Here is a 17,088-nt window from a genome sequence, read left to right as displayed (position 1 = left end):
GATCGGTGCCATCTTCAAGGGTGCGTCGCTCCTCATTCGAAGCCTCTACCGCCTCCCCTCGCCCCTCGCCCCATCCCATCCCTCACCTCTCACCGCTCGCGATACCGAGCGGCCCTCCCCTCACCCCGGATGCACCGGCGCGCTGGCAGAGCCGACCGTCACGCCAACTGCAATCCAGAAGGAGCCGCCGGCCCGCCTCCGCCGCCGCCCGCTCCGCCGGCGTGCTCACCCGCCCCGCGTGGCGCTACAGGAGCTTCTGGGCCTGAAGAAGACGTGGGGCAGCCCGAACGGCGCGCTGACGCGCCCTCCCATGTCTGTAGCAGAGAGGGTGGCATGCAGGGGAGGGGTGTCGGGGGGGGGGTGTGGGGTGTGGGGTGTGTGTGGGGGGGTTCTCAAGGGAACACTAGGCGACCGAGCCTCGTCGCGCTGAGCCGGCTCGCTCCCTCGTGGCAGGAGCGATGCGTCGCGGCTGGAATGGCATCACCATCAGCCGAGACACGGTCTCCTCCCCCCCCCCCTGTACCCCCCCCCCACTGCGCACATGCGACTACCTTGTCGCCGCCTCGCCCCGCTCCCGGCTTCTCGTCACAGTCGCTCCTGCCCTCCGCTGCCGCGTACCGCCCCAGCCACCCTCCGCGGCTCTCCCCCCGCCCACCAGATCCACATCGAGGGCATGGAGCTCGGGTACAAGAAGCCCGTCCTGTTCGAGCGGCACGCGGTGCCGTGTAGCTACACGTGTAGCGCGGCATGCCGGTGTAGCACGGCACAGGGGAAGGCAGCCTCGCGTGCGGTGTAGCACGGCACGGGGGAGAGTGGTCTGGCATAGCTCGAGCACTGGGGGTGGGATGCAGCGGCCGCCTCCACGGGGCAGACTCACCGCTCAAGACGAGCGAGCTGCAGCCAGGCGGGAGGCGAGTACGGCGCCTCATCTCGGGTCTCGGGTCATCTCGGGTCATCTCGGGTCATCTCGGGTCATCTCGGCCAGGTGGGAGGCGAGTACGGCGCCGGCTTCAAGGCGGGCATCGGGAAAGGGAAGGTGTGCGGCGGCAGCGGTTTGCCGTGGAGCAATCGCGTCGCGCTCAGGCAAAAGGGTTGTGCCGGCAGGTTGTGACTGTGCACCTGGGCGCCGACGGCGACGCGACGATTGTCGACCAGCGCGACCTGAGCGACGACAACAACGCCGTCGTGACGTACCACAACCTGGCTTGAAGCCGCGACGGACCTCGAGTGGTTGCGAATTGACCATCAATCATTCCTCAGGTACCACAACCCGATCGACAACGTGACCGACCTGGCGCACCACTTCTTCGCGCGCTGCCTCGTGGCCGACGGGGGCGAGGGCGTGGTGCCGTACGTGGTCGTGTCCCGGACACGTCCAGGACACGCCCGAGACATGCCCCACAGGCAAGGGCGTGGTGCCGTACGTGGTCACCAAGAAGACCGTCTTCAAGTGGCAGGAGGGCTTCTGGGTCGCGATGAAGGAGGTCTTCGACGCGCACTACAAGGACAAGTACCTCGCCAAGGGCCTCCTCGAGACCGTCGGCGGCGCGCGCGGCCCCGCCCTCGCCTCCTAGGGCGCGCGATGTCCTCCCCCCCCCCCCCCACCCGCCCTCGAGTCCTGGCCCGTCGGCAGGCGAGCTTCCTCACCTCATCTCTGACGCGGCGACGATGCAGATCATCCGCTGGACGGGCGGTGAGAGAAGAGCCGAGACTGGGCGAACAGTAGTCGAGACAGGCAGCACCGTCCGCTGGACGGGCGGCCAGCGAGGCTGCTTTTGCAAAGAAACACGAGCGCGACGCGTGCGCTGGACGGACGGCTCCGGGGGAGACGCTTGACAGCTCTCTGCTTCACGTGGTGGCTTTCTGTGGTGGCTCTCTCTCCCTCCCTGACCCCCCCCCCCCCCCCCCCCCTTCAGGCGGGTTCGGGATGGCGGCGCACAACTACGACGGGGACATGCTCACCGACGAGGTCGCGCAGGTGCACCGCTCGCCTGGCTTCATCAACTCGGTCCTCATCGGCAAGAAGGCGAGTGGAGATGTGGACCCAGGAGGCGTGTCGAATGAATCAGGGCTGAGGCGGCTCTCGTTGCTGATCGCAGGCGAACGGCGAGATCATCAAGGAGTACGAGGCGTCGCACGGCACCGTCGCGGACATGGACGCGGCGCGTTTGCGGGGCGAGGAGACCTCGCTCAACCCGCTCGGCATGGTGGAGGCGATCTCGACGCCGCACACACGCACGCACACACACACACACACACACACACACACACACACACACACACACAGGCATCCACGGGTCGGGCCTTGCACTGTCAGTGCCGTGCGGGCCACTCCCTATTCTTGGACGCGGAGATGCGGGGGTAGGGCCCCCACCCCACCCTCGCGTGTGGAGAAGGGCCACCGCCACCCGCCTGGCTGTCGAGGCGCTCTTCGGCGCGATGGACCACTCCGCGGACCTCGCCGGCGGCCGTGAAGACGTGAAGGACTTCACCGCCTCGCTGCGCAAGATCGTGCACAAGTGCATGGTGGAGGGCAAGGGCACGCGCGACCTGTGCGGCCCCAGCGGCCTGACCACCGAGCAGTTCATCGACGAGGTCGCCTCCCAGATCGGCAAGGACGTGAGCGCGGCCACGGCCGCGCCGACCAAGCCGGTGGCGGCCGAGAAGGACCGCGGCGAGGGAGCGCTTCGGTCCGGAGCTGTGAACAGCGCCTCCTCACGCATCCCTCTGTGAACAGGACGTCGACGATGAGGCTATCAATGCGCTCTTCAACGAGCTCGACACGGACGGCAACGGCGTGATCGACAAGGCGGAGCTCAAGGTGGGCGCTGCCGCAATCCACCCGCACTGCGCGCGTCGGTGGCTCATCCTTGACACGTCTGTGGTTGTAGGCTGGCCTCATCAAGCTCAACCTAGCGCCGATCCCGATGATCAAAACGCTAAAGGCCGACACTTAGTCACCGCGCCGGCCCCGCGCCTTGTGCGTTTCCCCGCCGCGGAGAGGGCGCGCCTGGTGCGTGCGTGCCGTTGCGGCCGAGGCGGCATCGGTGGGCGAGGGGCGCCTCGCTTGCGTCTCTTCACTTGAGACTTTTGATTTTGTGTGCAATGTGTGTCGTGTTCCTTGTGTTATGTGTATCTGGCGCAGTGGCTCGGTGCCGGCGCGCTGCCGGAGGCGGAGAGGGGCAGGGGTAGACGAGAGGAGAGGGACATGAATCGTCGTATGAGATACATGTCGTTTTGTGGCGGTAGCCGGTACAGTATCACGGCCCTGCTCAGACGCCCCCCCATACCACGCATACACACACCTATCCCCAACAACCACCAGCGCCGCCAACATATGCGTCATAGAGAGAGAACGAGAACTGTAGACATGACGAGAGGAGGAGAGAACTAGATGGCGAAAGACACGGACAATGCAACGTACATGGCGCCCTGGGACCTCCCCTCTCGTCACCAGTCTGTGGCCGCGCCGCCCATGCCGCCCCCGGAGTAGCCTCCGTCGGCGAGGCCCGTGTCCTTGGTTCCCATCATCTGCTTCATCCGGTGCGCCTCCAGCTTTGGACACGTCGTCACGCGGTGGCCGAGGCCTCCGCAGAAGGCGCAGCCCTTGGTCAGCTCGTCGGCGCCGTCGTCGGCGGCGAACGGGTCCTCGAGGGTGGCGAGGACGGGCGGGATGCGCTGCTTCGCCTCGATGAGGAGGTGCTTGAGGTCGAGCAGGACCTTTGCGGAGCAGAGGCCAGGGGGGGGGGGGGGGTGAAAAAGGGGGGGGGGGGTAGGGGAAGGGTGTTTTTTTGTGTGTGTGTGTGTTTGTGTGTGTGTGTTTGTGTGTGTGTGTGTGTGTGTGTGTGTGTGTGTGTGTGTGTGTGTGTGTGTGTGTGTGTGTGTGTGCAGGCGCGAAGGCAGGAGGGGGGCTTGGGGGCTAGGGGGCTCGATGCACCGAGTCCTCGCACGACTTGTTGATGAAGGTTGTGGCGACGCCCGTCTTTCCGCAGCGGCCGGTGCGTCCGATGCGGTGGACGTAGTTCTCAATCTCCTTGGGCATGTCGTAGTTGATCACGTGCTGGATGTCGGGGAAGTCGAGCCCCTTCGAGGCGACGTCGGTCCCGATGAGGACGTCCTTCTTTCCGGTGCGGAACATGTTGATTGCGAGCTGGCGCTCCTCCTGGTCTTTGCCGCCGTGGATGCCTACAGCGATCAGTGTCTCGGGTCCTCTCGGGTCCTCTCGGGCGGCCCTCTCGGCTAGCCGCAGGTGGCATGCCGACGGCGGCGACGCCCTTGATGAGCAGGTACTCGTGGATCTCGTCGACGTCGGACTTGGACTCGCAGAAGATGAGGACGGGCGGCGCCGTCTTTTGGAGGCACTCGAGCAAGTAGAGCATCTTCGCCTCCTGCTTGACGTACTCGACCTCCTGGATCACGTCCAAGTTGGCGGCTCCCGCCCTGCCGACGTTGACGATCACCGGCTGGACGAGCGCCTACGAGCGGCGCGGGCACGATCAGACGAGCGCCGTAGATCGCAGAAGAGAGCCTGGCGGCCGGGCGAGCGCCGAGCGGGCGAAGGACTGGATCTTGGCGGGCATAGTTGCCGAGAAGAGGAGGGTCTGCCTCTGCCCGGTGAAAAAGTCGAGGATCTTGCGCACCTCCTCCTCGAAGGCGGGCTCGCCTGCCGGGCAGCAGTGCGGGACGTGTCGGCAGACGTGCCCGTGCAGGAGGCGATATACATCCTCTGCAGAGGAGAAGCGCTCACCGATGAGTCGATCCGCCTCGTCGAGCGCCAAGTAGCGGCAGACGTCGAGCGAGAAGCGCTTCTTCTCGAGCATGTCGCCCAGCCGGCCCGGAGTCGCGATCACCATGTGCACGCCCGGCCGGATCGTGTCCATCTGCTCCTTTACGTTTTGGCCGCCGATGCAGCAGACAGAGCGCAGCTCGGTGCCGTCGGCGGCGGCGACGGCGGTTGCGATCCCGCGCGCCACCTCCCACGTCTGCGTGGCGAGCTCTCGCGACGGGACAATGATCATCCTGCGGCGGGGCGGCGGGCGGGCGGGCGGGTGGTGGGCAGCGGCGGGAGGGAGCGGCGAGTTGGAGCGGCGAGTTGGAGCGGCGGGCGGGAGCGGCGGGCGGCGGCCGGGGCGGCGGAGGAGACGCACCCGAAGGGTCCCTCCCCCCTCGTGATGGGCAGGCGGCGCTCCTCCTCGAAGGCGACCTGCGGGCGGGGCAGGGGTGGTGCGTGAGGGCGCGCGGCAAGGCGCGGCGGAGGGGGCGGAGGGGGGCGGCGGGGGGGTGAGGGGGGGGGTGAGGGGGGGTTGGCAGCGGCGGCACCATGACGAGGGGCAGCGTGAAGACGAGCGTCTTTCCGGATCCGGTGAAGGCGATGCCGATCATGTCGCGGCCGGCGAGCGCGGCGGGCAGGCCCTGGATCTGGATCGGCGTCGGCTTCTTGATCCCGCGCGAGACGAGGTACGAGAGCACCGGCTCGGGGAAGCGCATGTCGCGAAACGACTTGATTGGCGGAGGCATCTCGTCGCCCTCGACGAGGATGTGCCACTTGTCGCGGATCGCCTGCCGCTCCTCCTCGCTCATCTGCCGGATCTGGTACGGCGGCCGCCACGTCCCCACCTTGAGCGCCGCCGTGTACTCGACGCCCTTTGCGAGCTCCCGCACGCCCATCAGCGGCCGGTGCTGGTTGTCGATCGACTCGAGCACCTGCTGCGCCTCGGCCTGCTCGGCCTCGGCCTCGGTCGGCGGCACGATGGTCCCGGAGGCTAGCTGCTCGGCGCGCTCGTCGAGCAGCGACTTCTTCTTTGGCTTGCCCTCCTCGCGCGCCGCCTCTGCCAGCAGCCGCGCCACCTTTGGGTCGCGCGGCTTGGAGAGCGAGGAGGCCTCCTTCTGCTGCTGCAGCGCCAGCGCGCGGCGCTTGCGCACAGGGACGTACAGCTCCGCCTCGTCCTCCTCCTCCTCCATTGGGACGCTTCCGCGCGCAGTGGTTCGGGCTCTACTAGAGGTAGGGGAGGTTAGCAGCGCACGCAGTTGGCCGGACGCTCGGTGTCGGGTTGCGGACAAGAGAGCCCTAGCCCAGGGGGTGCGCGGTCGCAGGGCCATAACACGTCTCCGAGGGACGGTTCCGTGTACCGGGTTACCCGCTTACCCCTTAACTGCAGAACGCACCCTCTTCCTCGAACGTGTGGGTGTGGTGTGGGTGCGAGAGAGAGATTTTTTGTTGTTTGTGGGTGCGCGGTCGCAGGGCCATAACACGGGTCTCCGAGGGCGTACGGCAGCGCTCCGGGTTTCCCTCAGCGGCGGATTTTTTCCCTCGCGCTTCCTTGGGCGGCCCCCCTAGCAGCAGACCGCACCCCCTCTACTCGGAGCTAGTCGAGATTTTTAGCAATGTTTTTGTTTGTTTTGTTTTGCTAGTCGTGGACACGACAACACGACACCAGCTAGTGATACGAGAATACGCACCGCCCCGACGCAGTACCGTACTACGCGACGATAACACGAGAGTAGAAAGAAAAGAAAGAAACAAAACGGACAACCCAAGGGAATAACACGAGAGTAAAGAAAGAAAGAAAGAAAGAAAACGGAGAACCCAAGGGGGGATGGGAGGACGGCACGCCGCCACCACACAGGGATTTTTAAGGAGAGGGGTGTGGTGCGCTAGCCGTCGCCCACCCTTGGGCGTCCGCCTCTTCCTATCTCTCTTCGCAGTCTCTCGCCGACTCTCGCTGCAACCTTCATGCCACCTCGCGGTAACAGATAATACACCTTTCCTTTCTTTTTTTAGGACAGCCGTCACGGCTCTGGCTCCGCGTCGAGGTCCGCGTCGAGGCTCGCAGGGCCCCAAACATCCCACTCATTTGGGGTACTCTCGAAAGCACGCCCACCCTAGCGGGATTGGGCCACCGAAGGCAAGTGCATTCCGCCCTGCCGCCCGCGCGACGCACAGGCCGTGGCGACGGCCGCATCGTCGTGGAACAATCCCAATTCCATCGCAAGCGACCACACATGCTCGCCTCCCGTCGCGGCCGCGCCGTCGTCGCGGCGCGCGTGCGCGGCCTCTGCGGCTGCCCGTACGAGACGCTCGGCCTCCGGCCCGGCGTCCCCACCGCTGACGTGCGGCACAAATATCTGCAGCTGGCGCGGCAGAACCACCCCGACGCGACGCACCGAGGCTGTCCGGAGAGGATGGCGCAGATCAACGCAGCCTACGAGAGGCTGGTCGACCCGCAGCACCAGGCGGAGGAGGCGGCGGCCGCGGAGCGGCGGAGAGCCTCCACGGCGGGCTCCGCCGCCTTGGCTGAGGCGGGGCACATGAAGGAGGCGTTCGCTGCATTCTTCGCGTGCGGAGAGGAGGCGGCCGCGAGCAGAACTTCCGAGGGCGTGGCGCGGGCGGAGGCGGCGCACGGCCTCTTCCTGGCGGCGTGCGAGCGGCGGCGCGCGCGGAGCCTGCCCTCGCACGCGCAGATCGTGGAGCTGTGGTCGTGGCTGCTGCGCCGCGGACTCGTGTCGGCGGAGGCGTGCAACGCGTACTTCAGCGCCAGCATCCGGGCGGGGCAGGCCAAGGCGGCCATGGAGGCGTACCGGCACGCCGAGGCGGCAGGGCTCGAGCAGGGGACGCACATGCGCTCCTACATCCGGCAGGTGCGAAACTACAAGGCGAGCCGCGAGCAAGGCTGACGGGCGGGCTCGTGGTGGAGAATGCACAGATTTGTGCACTCCGGCGCGCGCGACAAACTGACGGGCCACAAAGACAAGCGTCAAGCCGCACATACTTTACGACTAGGGACTCTAGACATTTTACCGGTTAACGAGATGACTTTTGTGTAGAGTCTTAGTAGAGTAAGTCTTGTGTGTGTGCAGGCCTCCAGGAGCCCCCCGTGCCGTCGTGGCTGTATACTTTGAACCTTCTGTAGCGTGTTAAAAAGGAGACTGAGTCGCGGGTGCACACCCGGAGCGAAGGGGAGGCGCCGCGGCGCGCAGTTCCACACACAGAGAGCAGCGGGTTGTTCATCGCATATTATTTTCGCTATATGTGGACATGGCATAACGCATATGCGGCTCGTGATGTGCCATGATGGCGGCGGCGCACGACAGGGTGAGGTGTCGAGTGAAACACTAGAGGGAGCTCCATCGCCGTCTACAGCGGGTCCACCCTCTCGATCCCCTGCCTCTCGAACGGAATGTCGCCCGTCACCGTCTTCGCGGCGGCAATCTTGCGCAGCACGTCGTCGCCCTTGGTCAGCTTGCCAAAGGTTGTGTACTTGCGGTCGAGCGAGGGCAGGTTCCCGAGGCAGACGAAGAACTGCGAGCCCGCCGAGTCCGGGTCGTTGGACCGCGCCATCGACAGCACACCAAACTCGTGGATCCGCTCGTTAAACTCAGCCGGCACGTTGTAGCCCGGGCCTCCGGTCCCCCACTTCCGCACCTTGGCCTTGTCCGCGCCGTCGAGCGTGCCGGACGGGCCGTACCCGACCTTGGCGTTGGGGTCGCCGCCCTGAATGACGAATCCAGGAATGATCCTGTGAAATGCGCCGCCGTCAAAGAAGCCCTGCTTCGCGAGGGTGAGAAAAGACTTGACATGCTTCGGCGCGACGTCGTCCCACATCTCGAACTCCATCTCGCCTTGGGTGGTCTTGATCGTCATTTTGGGATAGCCTCCCTCGGCGGCGCTGGCGCTGTCTGCGGTGCCGAGCGCGACGGCGGCGGCGGCGCCGACGCCGACGGCGCGCCTGTCGAGGCTACCCATCGAGGTGGCCGCTCGCACCGGGGCGCGCAGCGACGACGGAGGCGCCGGCGCGACCATGAACGTGGGCGTGGCGAGGAGGAGGGCAAGCATGGGTGGTTTCTTGGCCTCCGGCAACAAACAAAGAAAGCAAAAGCTCCAAGATCTAACTGCCGTTTCCTTTTTTATTTGTTGATATGTCTTGATTTGCTGAAAACCAACAAGAAATCACGACTGTCACAGAGCCTGAACTGTTCTTCACCTTTCTACCTAACCTAGAGAGAGAGAGAGATTTGTTCCTAACCTAACCTGGTGATTTGGACTCGGCAGCTTGTGGCAAGGCTTGTCAGCCCTCACTCAGCCGAAGCTGGGGCCGGTCCCGTAGCCGAGAGAGCCCGCGTCGATGACGATGAGTTCGACGCGGTCGGGATAGTTGGCTTGGATATATCGGTGTGCTTTTCTCGAAATCTCCCCGGGAGATTGCATAAACTCGATCTGGGGGTCCCCTGACACTCAGTATGAAATCGTCAGTGTCAGTCGTGATGATGGCCAAATTCAACCCGATTGAGGACCCAAATTGGTGACCAACATTGCATGAAAAATATTGGTGGGTGTGTCGTGAGATTCGTGAGATTCAGTGTGCGTTTTTGGCAATTACACGGGGCACTAGGGTGACACCCAGGCAGGCGAGGGACAGACCTCTCAATGATGATGGACGAGCCATGGCGCCAGGCAGGCGAGTTCACACCTTCCCAAATGGGACGGAATGAGCGCGGCGCGCGTGGGTGCTTCACAACTTTGACGTTCAACATGACAACATGCACATGCGCATGTGCATGCAACATGTCCATGTACAGCTGTGTGGAGCGCGCGGCCGACGTGTCCCGCTGATCTCCGAGGTCCCCACCCATCCCCACCCATCCCCACCCATCCCCACCCATCCCCACCCATCCCCACCCATCCCCACCCATCCCCACCCATCCCCACCCATCCCCACCCATCCCCAGCTCGCTCTATCACACACCCCAAGAGCCCTTGGGGAAATCCGTTCGCCATACGCTCTGAGGGAGGGTGTAGAGGATGTAGAGTGTAGAGCGCTGTAGAGCTGTAGAGATGTACTCGAGTAGAGCGCTCTGGAGCGCTGTAGAGCGCTGTAGAGCTGTAGAGCTCTACATCCACCGCGTGACGAACTGCCTCCGTTGTAGAGCGATGTAGAGGCGCTCTACAACGTGAAATCTCTACAACAAACTCTACCTAGGTACATGTACATCAAAAGCGGCGAACGAGGCACGGTCGCTCTCCGACATGAGGCGCGTTGCACTCGCCAGTGCTGCCCTGGCCTTCTGTCTGCCCGCCCAATGGGTGGCAGGTGCCTCTGCTGCTGTGGCATGCCTCACGGCTGCGACTGGCCGGCGCCTCGGCGCGTCAGCTCGGCTCGGCGTAGCGATCGTGGCCAGCGCAACTCGCCTGGACTCAACGCTCAGCCAGGAGCTCCCGCACGCGCTGGCGCGAGGCATGGCGCATGCAACGCGCAGCAATGCTCGCCTCGCCTCGCGCAAATGCGACCGTCCTCGCAGCCGACAGTCCACCGCCTGCTAAAGAAGCACTGCGACGAATGCGGCACCAGCGACGCATGGCAGGCTGGTCATGACGCAGTTATAGGGTGTTGTGTGCCATCAGAGTGACTCTCTGTGTGTCAGGGATAGTCAGGGCCGTCCATCAGAGCTCCAGTAAGCTCGGAGACACCCCATTAGCGCGGCTCGACCTCTTTGAGTCACTGCCTTCCCGGCGGGTTTGCTGTAGAGCCTCTACAACAAACTCTACAACAAAATCGCGCTCTACATCGCTCTACAACGGAGGCAGTTCGTCACGCGCCAGATGTAGAGCTCTACAGCTCTACAGCACTCCAGAGCGCTCTACATCTCTACAGCTCTACAGCGCTCTACACTCTACATCCTCTACACCCTCCCTCAGCATACGCTCCGAGCGGCATGCGTGTGACGACGAAGATCCATCGTCGGCAGCGGGAAAAGGATGCGCACCACGGCGGGCCCCCCGCCGTCGTCCGGCATTGACCTACGTAAAATCTGAACGTCCTTCGTTTACGCAAGGAGGATGAAAAGAAAGCGCGCGGGTTTTAATTTTTTCGAGCTTAGCCTTCGATGTTATGAAAACAAACGCAAGGCGGACACACACACATCGCTCTCGGGCCCACAGACATCCCGCACACCCGCCGCCGCCGCCGCCGCCGCCGCCGCCGCGCGCCTCCGCCGCCCCCGCGCGCGCGGGGATTTTTTCCGCTCGTCGGCAAGGTGAGGCGGCGAGGGAGCCCGGCCGTCCGCATATCCTGTCCTTCGCTCGCGCCGAGGCGCTCGCCCTCCGTCGCTTACTTCATCAATACTTGCGGTTGTAGAAGACCGCGCTGATGTTAGCCGCCGACAAGGCGTTCCTCAACGCCGAGCTGACCACCGATCTGGTCCGGCTGCGCGAGAAGGAGCTCAACTTTCACGTGTGGCACTACAACCAGCTCGGGATCGCCGCCTCGGTCCTCATCGGCCTCGCGCTCACGTTTGTCACCTCCGAGCGCGTGCAGACAATGTGCGTTGGGCTCAACGTCACGGACCCCGAGGGAGTCTCGCGCGACATCGTCTCGTTCCGATCCGACGCCACCTCGATCCGCGCGGCCGAGGCGGGCAACGGTCAGGTCGGGGCCCTGTCGCACACCGGCCGCATCGCTGCGGGAGCGGTGTGGGAGGGTGGGAGGCAGGGAGAGCCGCTCGCGCGGGGAGTTGCTCTGGCAGAGTTGGCGACACGGGTGGGCGGCGGCCTCGGCGATGGAGAGCTGGAGGGCTGGGAGTGCGACTCTGCTGGCACGGAGGCGCTGCAGATCTGCTTCTCCTTCTTCTCGGTGGTAGCCTTCTCCTGCTTCACGCAAGTCTGCATCTCCACGCTGATGCTCTCGGTCCTCGGCCCGCGCCTCGCTCTCCACGGACCGCCCGGCTCCATGCACCGCTCAGTCGAGATGCTCAGCTCGCAGCGGCGCCACACCACGGCGTCGATGGCGGCCGGGTTGACGGCGTTTTACGTCGCCGCCGGCATCCACCCCTGGATCTACCACGACTACCGCGTGGCCCTCCCGTCCACCATCATGATGTGCGTCGCCTTCCTCCTCACCGCCATCTCCGCGCGGGCCCTCTACTTGTCCTTCCGCGTGCCAAAGGGGCTGCACAAGGTCGCCGGCTACTACCACACCGACTCCTTTGCGCGCGGCTCCATGGACGAGCCGCACACGCCCGGCCGCGTGATCCAGACCATCCAGCAGCGGATGGTCCCTCACAGCGCCGAGGTGCGCAAGTCGGCCACGCCGCCAAAGCACAAGCTGGCCGCCAGCCACGTGCCCGCCATCGTCCCAAAGTCGCCCCTCGGCGCGCTCGACAGAGCGCTCGCCACGTGGCTGCGCCTGCCCGACTCGTCGAGCCCGCACCACGAGCTGCAGCAACAGCAGCAGCCGCCCGCGGTGACGCACATGCGCTCGTCAGAGGTGATGGTTCGCGTGGTGCGCCGCTCCACGAGTCTAGCCGAGACATGACCGTGACTGGCCGGGATGGAGCAGAGAGAGAGGGCCGAGGCGGTGGCCGCGCCGAGGCGGTGGCTGCGCCGAGGCGGTGGCTGCGCCGAGGCGGTGGCCGCGGTGGTACGCCGCCCTCATCGGCAGCCCTCTCCTCCCCTGCCTCGCCCCCCCCCCCATCCTCCCGCCTCGCGGCTTTCGCCTCGCCCCTCGACCCACGCGCCTCGCGGCCTCCGCCTCAGGACGCGCTCGAGGCGCAGGGCCTCTTTAACGAGGCGGCAGAGCTGCTCGCCGCCCGGATGGAGCTGCTGCACCAGGAGGCGCACGAGCAGAAGCAGCCCGTCAAGCCGCCGCCGGTGAGCCGGTGGCACCTCGTCTCGCCGCGCACCGTCGCGTCGCTCGTCACGCCGCGCAGCCGCGCGGCGAAAGCAAATCCGGAGCCCGAGCTCGGGCCGCCGGCCGGGGCGGGCGGCGGGCCTCTGGCAGAGGTGACGGCGACAGTCATCGCCCAGTGCTCCGACGGCGCGCACACAACCGCCGGCGGCGCGCTCACCGCGCGAGGGCAGCCGACGACCGCGGACGGCGAGGACCCCCGCCGCCACAGCGCGCCGGCGGAAGACCTCCGAGGGACGATGGGGCCGCCGACCATGGAGTGGCTCAAGGCTGGGCTTGGGAACTTGTACTGAGGCCGGGGCTGCGGTTGCTTGCGTGGTGCGTTGCCGTTGGTGTGTGTCTCCGCCGCGTGCCGTACGGCTTTATGGGAGTGAAGGTTTAGTAAGCGGTAGGTATCAAGAGAGAGTACATTGTACACCAAAAAATACAAATTGAAAAAAGATAACTTCGGAATCCTCGTCGCTGCAGCAAAACACATACACCGACGCGGGGCGCGGCCCGGGCGCGCACACACACAGCACTATGTGGCCGCAGCGCACACAGAGTGGCACACACACCGCAACCCCGCGCGAGGGGAGCCACACCGCACACGGCTCGTAGGTCTCTTCTCCCGGGCCCGCATGCACCGGGAAGACGAAGCACCTGATCGCTCTCGCGCAACCCGAAATAAAAGCATCGTTGGTTGGCGACAGGCGCGACCGCACCGGGGCAGACGCGTGGAGACTATATTCGCTGGCCATTAGTCCATGCGGAAGATATGCGAGTTCTGGTCTATGCGGGCACGGGCAGGCCTCGCTCCCAGAGGTCCAGCATGCGCGCCAGCGCGCGTAGCGCGTCGCGCGCATCCTCGTCGGGCTCGGTGTTGGTGTCAACAGCACTTGCGACCTCCTCCTTGAGCTTGAGCAAAAGAGAGGTCGCCACCGCGGCCGCCTCCTCCGTGCCGGCAGACATGTCTGTGAGGAGTGAGACCCACACACGCTGCAGCGCGAAGCGCGCCTTCGCCGCGGTCGCCGATAGGCCGGCGGCGGTTGGAAGTGGCGAGACGACGCTGTTGACGGTCCGGAGAAGGCCTGCGACGGATGGCGTCTTCGTGGCGAAGGAGTCGAGCGCCAGCTCCGCAGGAGGCGTCACCCACGCCACCGCCCAGTCCTCCTCCGCCGATCGAGACGACAGCTCTTCGTCGACCGAGCGAGTCGAAGATGAGTTCGCCGCCTCCAAGCCCTCCCACTCCGCTTGCTGCAGGCCCGCCAGGCGGTGCGGCTGCACCAGCGTGTGCAGGAGGTTCACGCGTGTGCGAAACACGCGCTCGAGGAGCTCGGCCGGCTCGAGGCCGTAGCAGTACACGTCCAGGCCCTCGCACCAGCCAGCGCGCCGGGGAAGCGAGCGGGCCCAGCGGAGCGCGTCCGTGGCGGGGAGCCAAAAGTCGTCCGAGATGATCTGCAGGATGAGCCGCAGCGCCCGCCACTGGTCCGCCGCGGGCGTGGGCACCATCGGGTCTGGAGCTCCGGGGTCGCCCCTGTGCGCCTTTGAGAAGATGAAGCCACCGATGTTCTTCGCGCCGTAGGTACCCGCCTTGAGCGCCGCGCCCATGTACCGCTCCACCGCCGGCAGCAGCTTGGTCCACGGCTCTCCGATGGCGACGGTCCGGTTGGAGGCGTCTTCGAGGAGGCGCTGTGCGAGCGCGATCTGGTCGATGTAGAAGCCCAGCGGGTCGGACGACATGTCGTAGAGCGAAGCCGTCGGGTCCGAGCCGTCGGTGCGCGGGCCGTCCTCGTCCGTCGAGAATGCGAGCTCCCGGTTCGCTGCGCCCTCGGCGGCGAGAGCGGCGAGCTCGGCGTGCTGCCGCCCCGCCTGCTCGTCTGCGAGAGGGCGGTAGCCGTAGTCGATGACGTGCTTGTCGTAGGCGCCGACCACCCCCATGAAAGGGTTGTAGCCGTCCTCTGCCCCGAGCGAGCCGACCACGGGGAGGGAGCGGTTCGACGGCAGGAAGGCGCCGATGTAGTCCATCACCGACGACGCGAAGCCGTTCGTCTTTGTGAAGTTGGCGTCGAGCAGCTGCGCGTACGAGTAGGCGGTGGACGCCTTGAAGTTGTGGCGCATGCCGAGCGTGTGGCCGACCTCGTGCATCGTCACGTCGACCAAGGCCGCCTCCACGTACTCCTCCGGCACCGGGTCGCCCGGCGCGATGACGCCGTCCAGCTGGAGCTTCGCGCGGAGCGTCGCGGCGACTTCGCGCGCCGCGGCGGCCCCGGAGATGCCGCACGGGCCTGGGTGCGCGGCGTGGTCGTGGTGGTCGTGGTGGTCATGGTGGTCGTCGTGCTCTTCGCCGTGGCTGTGCTCGTGCTCTCCGTGGCTGTGATCGTGCTGTCGGTGAGCGCGCGGCGCCGACTCGCCAAGAGCCGTCTCGACCGACCGCTGGGCGGCAGACAGCCGGCGCGCGAGTCGCGCGCTGCCGCTGCTGTCGAGTTGCCGCCGCCCGTCCCTCCCGTCGTGGCCCTCAGCCCCCGCTCGCGCCATCGCGCTCCCCTTCTCGTTCTCAAACCCGCGGATCCACGCGTCGACCCACGAGTGCGCAAACATGATGTCCGCGTCCAGGATCTCCCCCGTGCGCGGGTCGTACGAGTGCGGCCCGACGGCATAGACGCGGTCGGTGGAGACGGCCCACGATATGGAGGCGTAGCGCGAGTCGGCGGCGGAGTAGTCCTCGGGGAAGCCCTCGTCGCCGGGCGCGACCGCAATGATGGCGTCCTTCCACCCCGCCCGCTCAAACGCGGGCTGCCACAGCTCCACGCCGAGCTTCATCGCCTTCCGCCACCGCTCCGGGACCGAGGGGTCGATGTGGTACGTAATTGGCTTCGCCGGCGCGATGAGGTTGCCCGCCGCACGCTCCTTCGCGGCCAGCTCCTTGTCGGCGGGCTCGAGTCTCCAGCGGTGGATCAGGTCCACCCTGCGGTTGGTCGTCTGGTCGGTGAGCGGGCCCGACTCGGTGCCCACCTCCGTGTAGCGGAGGTCCCAGTACCCGATGCGGTCGTCGGCGGCGCGCGGCACGAACCCGCCGTCGAGCGGCGGCAGCCGAGCAAAGGAGACGCGCACCTCGAGGGAGGGCGTCTGCACAGACACACGCGCCGAGGTCGGGAAGGCCTCGGCGCCGACGAGCCTCGCCCCCGTGAGCGGGCTCGACAGCACGACGCCCGACGCGAGCCACGAGGACACGTCCACCAGCCACGAGGTGCCGTTGATGGAGTACGGCTCGCATCCAGGCTTGGGCGTCACGACGGGGTCGGAGGCGTTGCGCCAGAGCGGCACGTCGCAGGTGCCCTTCTCGAGCGCCTCGACGCGGTCCGCCTCTGACGCCGACGCGTTGAGGCGAGTCTCCCAGCGGAGCACCTTGGTGCCCGCAAAAGTCTTGACGAAGCCGGGCCAGGCTCCCTTGGCGAGGGTTTCCTCGGAGATCGTCCCATTCGGAGGCAGCCGGAGCTCGTACTGCGGCGCGATTAGGTCGATTGCGCCCTGCACGTGCGGCGACGGCTCAAACTTGAACACGGTGCGCGACCCCGAGGTGAGCGGCATGTGGAGCAGGCTGGTTGTGCCGTCGCCCTTTGCGACCATCGCGGAGACGACGAACTCCACGCCGATGTCCTCCTCGTCCACCTCGAACCACACCTTGGCTGGCCGGCCCCGCTTATCGCCCTCCTCCCACAGCACGCGGAAGAAGCCCTCGGTGGCGTTGTCGTTGAGAAGCTCCAGGTGGTGGAAGGCGGCGAGCGGGTCGAATGCGCGAGGCGGCACGCCCGGCGGAGGTGGCGGCTGAGGAGGGTCCGCGGGAGGCTGCACAGCACCCTCGGAAAGCGTGGCCGCCGTCAGGTTCTCGACGTGGACGACCTTGACCTGCGAGCGGCCGCGCGAGGGAGGAGGGTGAGCCCGAGACTTTCTGCTGAGCGAGCGCAGAGGGTGGGGCGTGACGCGAGGGCTTGGCAACGGGCAGCTGATGGTCTAACCTCGAGTGGGCCGGAGCTGCTGCGGACTGAGTCAGCGATCGCCACCGACAAGAGGCTGACAAGAAGGGTTACAGGGATGATCCAGGCGGAGAATGTCAACATTGTCCACTTGGCCATCGGATCGGCGCGCTGAGCCTCAATGTCGAGCTTGCTCATGGCGCACACGAGTCGAAGGGCTCAAGGAAGCGTTGTCGCAAACAACACCAAGCGAACAAGGTGGGTCGTGGAGTCGACCAATGGAGCGCAAAGAAAAACAACTGAGGCCGACGGGCCCATCACTAAGTTCCTTTCCCCGTGCCCTCCGCCGCTAGACCCGCTTCTCCTCAGTTCACTAGCAGAAAAAAGTTTGTCGCACAAGGAGAGAAAAATCGTCCTCATCCGCCGACATGGCCGGCGGCAGGCAACACGTC

The 17,088-nt window shown here is 65.9% G+C and overlaps 5 protein-coding genes across 5 annotated transcripts; 2 read left to right on the top strand and 3 right to left on the bottom strand.

The window, feature by feature from the left end:
• Nucleotides 1–458: 458 nt before the first annotated feature.
• On the top strand, nucleotides 459–2,801 carry IDH2 (isocitrate dehydrogenase; the record flags this gene model as incomplete). Its single annotated transcript, XM_005786088.1, has 11 exons — nucleotides 459–500; nucleotides 659–718; nucleotides 986–1,036; nucleotides 1,105–1,190; nucleotides 1,261–1,373; nucleotides 1,405–1,510; nucleotides 1,617–1,693; nucleotides 1,917–2,038; nucleotides 2,100–2,207; nucleotides 2,425–2,690; nucleotides 2,738–2,801. The coding sequence occupies 11 exons, from the start codon at nucleotides 459–461 to the stop codon at nucleotides 2,799–2,801; spliced, it is 1,095 nt and encodes a 364-aa protein (XP_005786145.1).
• Nucleotides 2,110–5,978, bottom strand: EMIHUDRAFT_418018 (hypothetical protein). The gene is made up of 11 exons (XM_005786030.1): nucleotides 5,320–5,978; nucleotides 5,148–5,203; nucleotides 4,748–5,019; nucleotides 4,503–4,663; nucleotides 4,263–4,463; nucleotides 3,938–4,201; nucleotides 3,222–3,720; nucleotides 2,892–3,193; nucleotides 2,741–2,821; nucleotides 2,425–2,670; nucleotides 2,110–2,213 (listed from the first exon to the last, which is right to left on the bottom strand). The coding sequence occupies exons 1-7, from the start codon at nucleotides 5,959–5,961 to the stop codon at nucleotides 3,451–3,453; spliced, it is 1,866 nt and encodes a 621-aa protein (XP_005786087.1). The 5' UTR covers nucleotides 5,962–5,978; the 3' UTR covers nucleotides 2,110–2,213; nucleotides 2,425–2,670; nucleotides 2,741–2,821; nucleotides 2,892–3,193; nucleotides 3,222–3,450.
• Nucleotides 5,979–7,002: 1,024 nt separating this feature from the next.
• On the top strand, nucleotides 7,003–7,674 carry EMIHUDRAFT_229379 (hypothetical protein; the record flags this gene model as incomplete). The annotated part of the gene is made up of 1 exon (XM_005786029.1): nucleotides 7,003–7,674. One exon carries the CDS (start codon nucleotides 7,003–7,005, stop codon nucleotides 7,672–7,674), a length of 672 nt encoding a protein of 223 aa, XP_005786086.1.
• Nucleotides 7,675–8,041: 367 nt separating this feature from the next.
• EMIHUDRAFT_363813 (Peptidylprolyl isomerase) lies at nucleotides 8,042–8,814 on the bottom strand. The gene has a single exon (XM_005786028.1). The coding sequence runs from the start codon at nucleotides 8,741–8,743 to the stop codon at nucleotides 8,135–8,137; it is 609 nt and encodes a 202-aa protein (XP_005786085.1). The 5' UTR covers nucleotides 8,744–8,814; the 3' UTR covers nucleotides 8,042–8,134.
• A 3,243-nt stretch (nucleotides 8,815–12,057) lies between these two features.
• EMIHUDRAFT_441494 (hypothetical protein) lies at nucleotides 12,058–16,874 on the bottom strand. The gene is given in 5 exon segments (XM_005786027.1): nucleotides 12,058–12,275; nucleotides 12,530–13,006; nucleotides 13,017–13,202; nucleotides 13,215–16,568; nucleotides 16,679–16,874. The coding sequence occupies 2 exon segments, from the start codon at nucleotides 16,832–16,834 to the stop codon at nucleotides 13,452–13,454; spliced, it is 3,273 nt and encodes a 1,090-aa protein (XP_005786084.1). The 5' UTR covers nucleotides 16,835–16,874; the 3' UTR covers nucleotides 12,058–12,275; nucleotides 12,530–13,006; nucleotides 13,017–13,202; nucleotides 13,215–13,451.
• Between the last annotated feature and the right edge of the window lie 214 nt (nucleotides 16,875–17,088).

Source organism: Emiliania huxleyi (genome assembly GCF_000372725.1).
Source record: "Emiliania huxleyi CCMP1516 chromosome Unknown EMIHUscaffold_155, whole genome shotgun sequence".
NCBI lineage: Eukaryota > Haptophyta > Isochrysidales > Noelaerhabdaceae > Emiliania > Emiliania huxleyi.
Note: the sequence above shows the minus strand (reverse complement) of the source record. Positions and strands in the feature narration are given on the sequence as shown.

What these genes read in the sequence shown, in the direction of transcription:
- EMIHUDRAFT_418018 (XM_005786030.1), bottom strand. Translation starts at nt 5,961, where the DNA reads ATGGAGGAGGAGGAGGACGAGGCGGAGCTGTACGTCCCTGTGCGCAAG. An exon ending in TTCTGCGATCTACGGCGCTC is followed by an intron (nt 4,464 to 4,502) that starts GTCTGATCGTGC and finishes GCGCTCGTCCAG; the next exon opens with CCGGTGATCGTCAACGTCGG. An exon ending in ACAAGTCGTGCGAGGACTCG is followed by an intron (nt 3,721 to 3,937) that starts GTGCATCGAGCC and finishes TGCTCCGCAAAG; the next exon opens with GTCCTGCTCGACCTCAAGCA.
- EMIHUDRAFT_363813 (XM_005786028.1), bottom strand. Translation starts at nt 8,743, where the DNA reads ATGGGTAGCCTCGACAGGCGCGCCGTCGGCGTCGGCGCCGCCGCCGCC.
- EMIHUDRAFT_441494 (XM_005786027.1), bottom strand. Translation starts at nt 16,834, where the DNA reads ATGAGCAAGCTCGACATTGAGGCTCAGCGCGCCGATCCGATGGCCAAG. An exon ending in GCAGCTCCGGCCCACTCGAG is followed by an intron (nt 16,569 to 16,678) that starts GTTAGACCATCA and finishes GGCCGCTCGCAG; the next exon opens with GTCAAGGTCGTCCACGTCGA.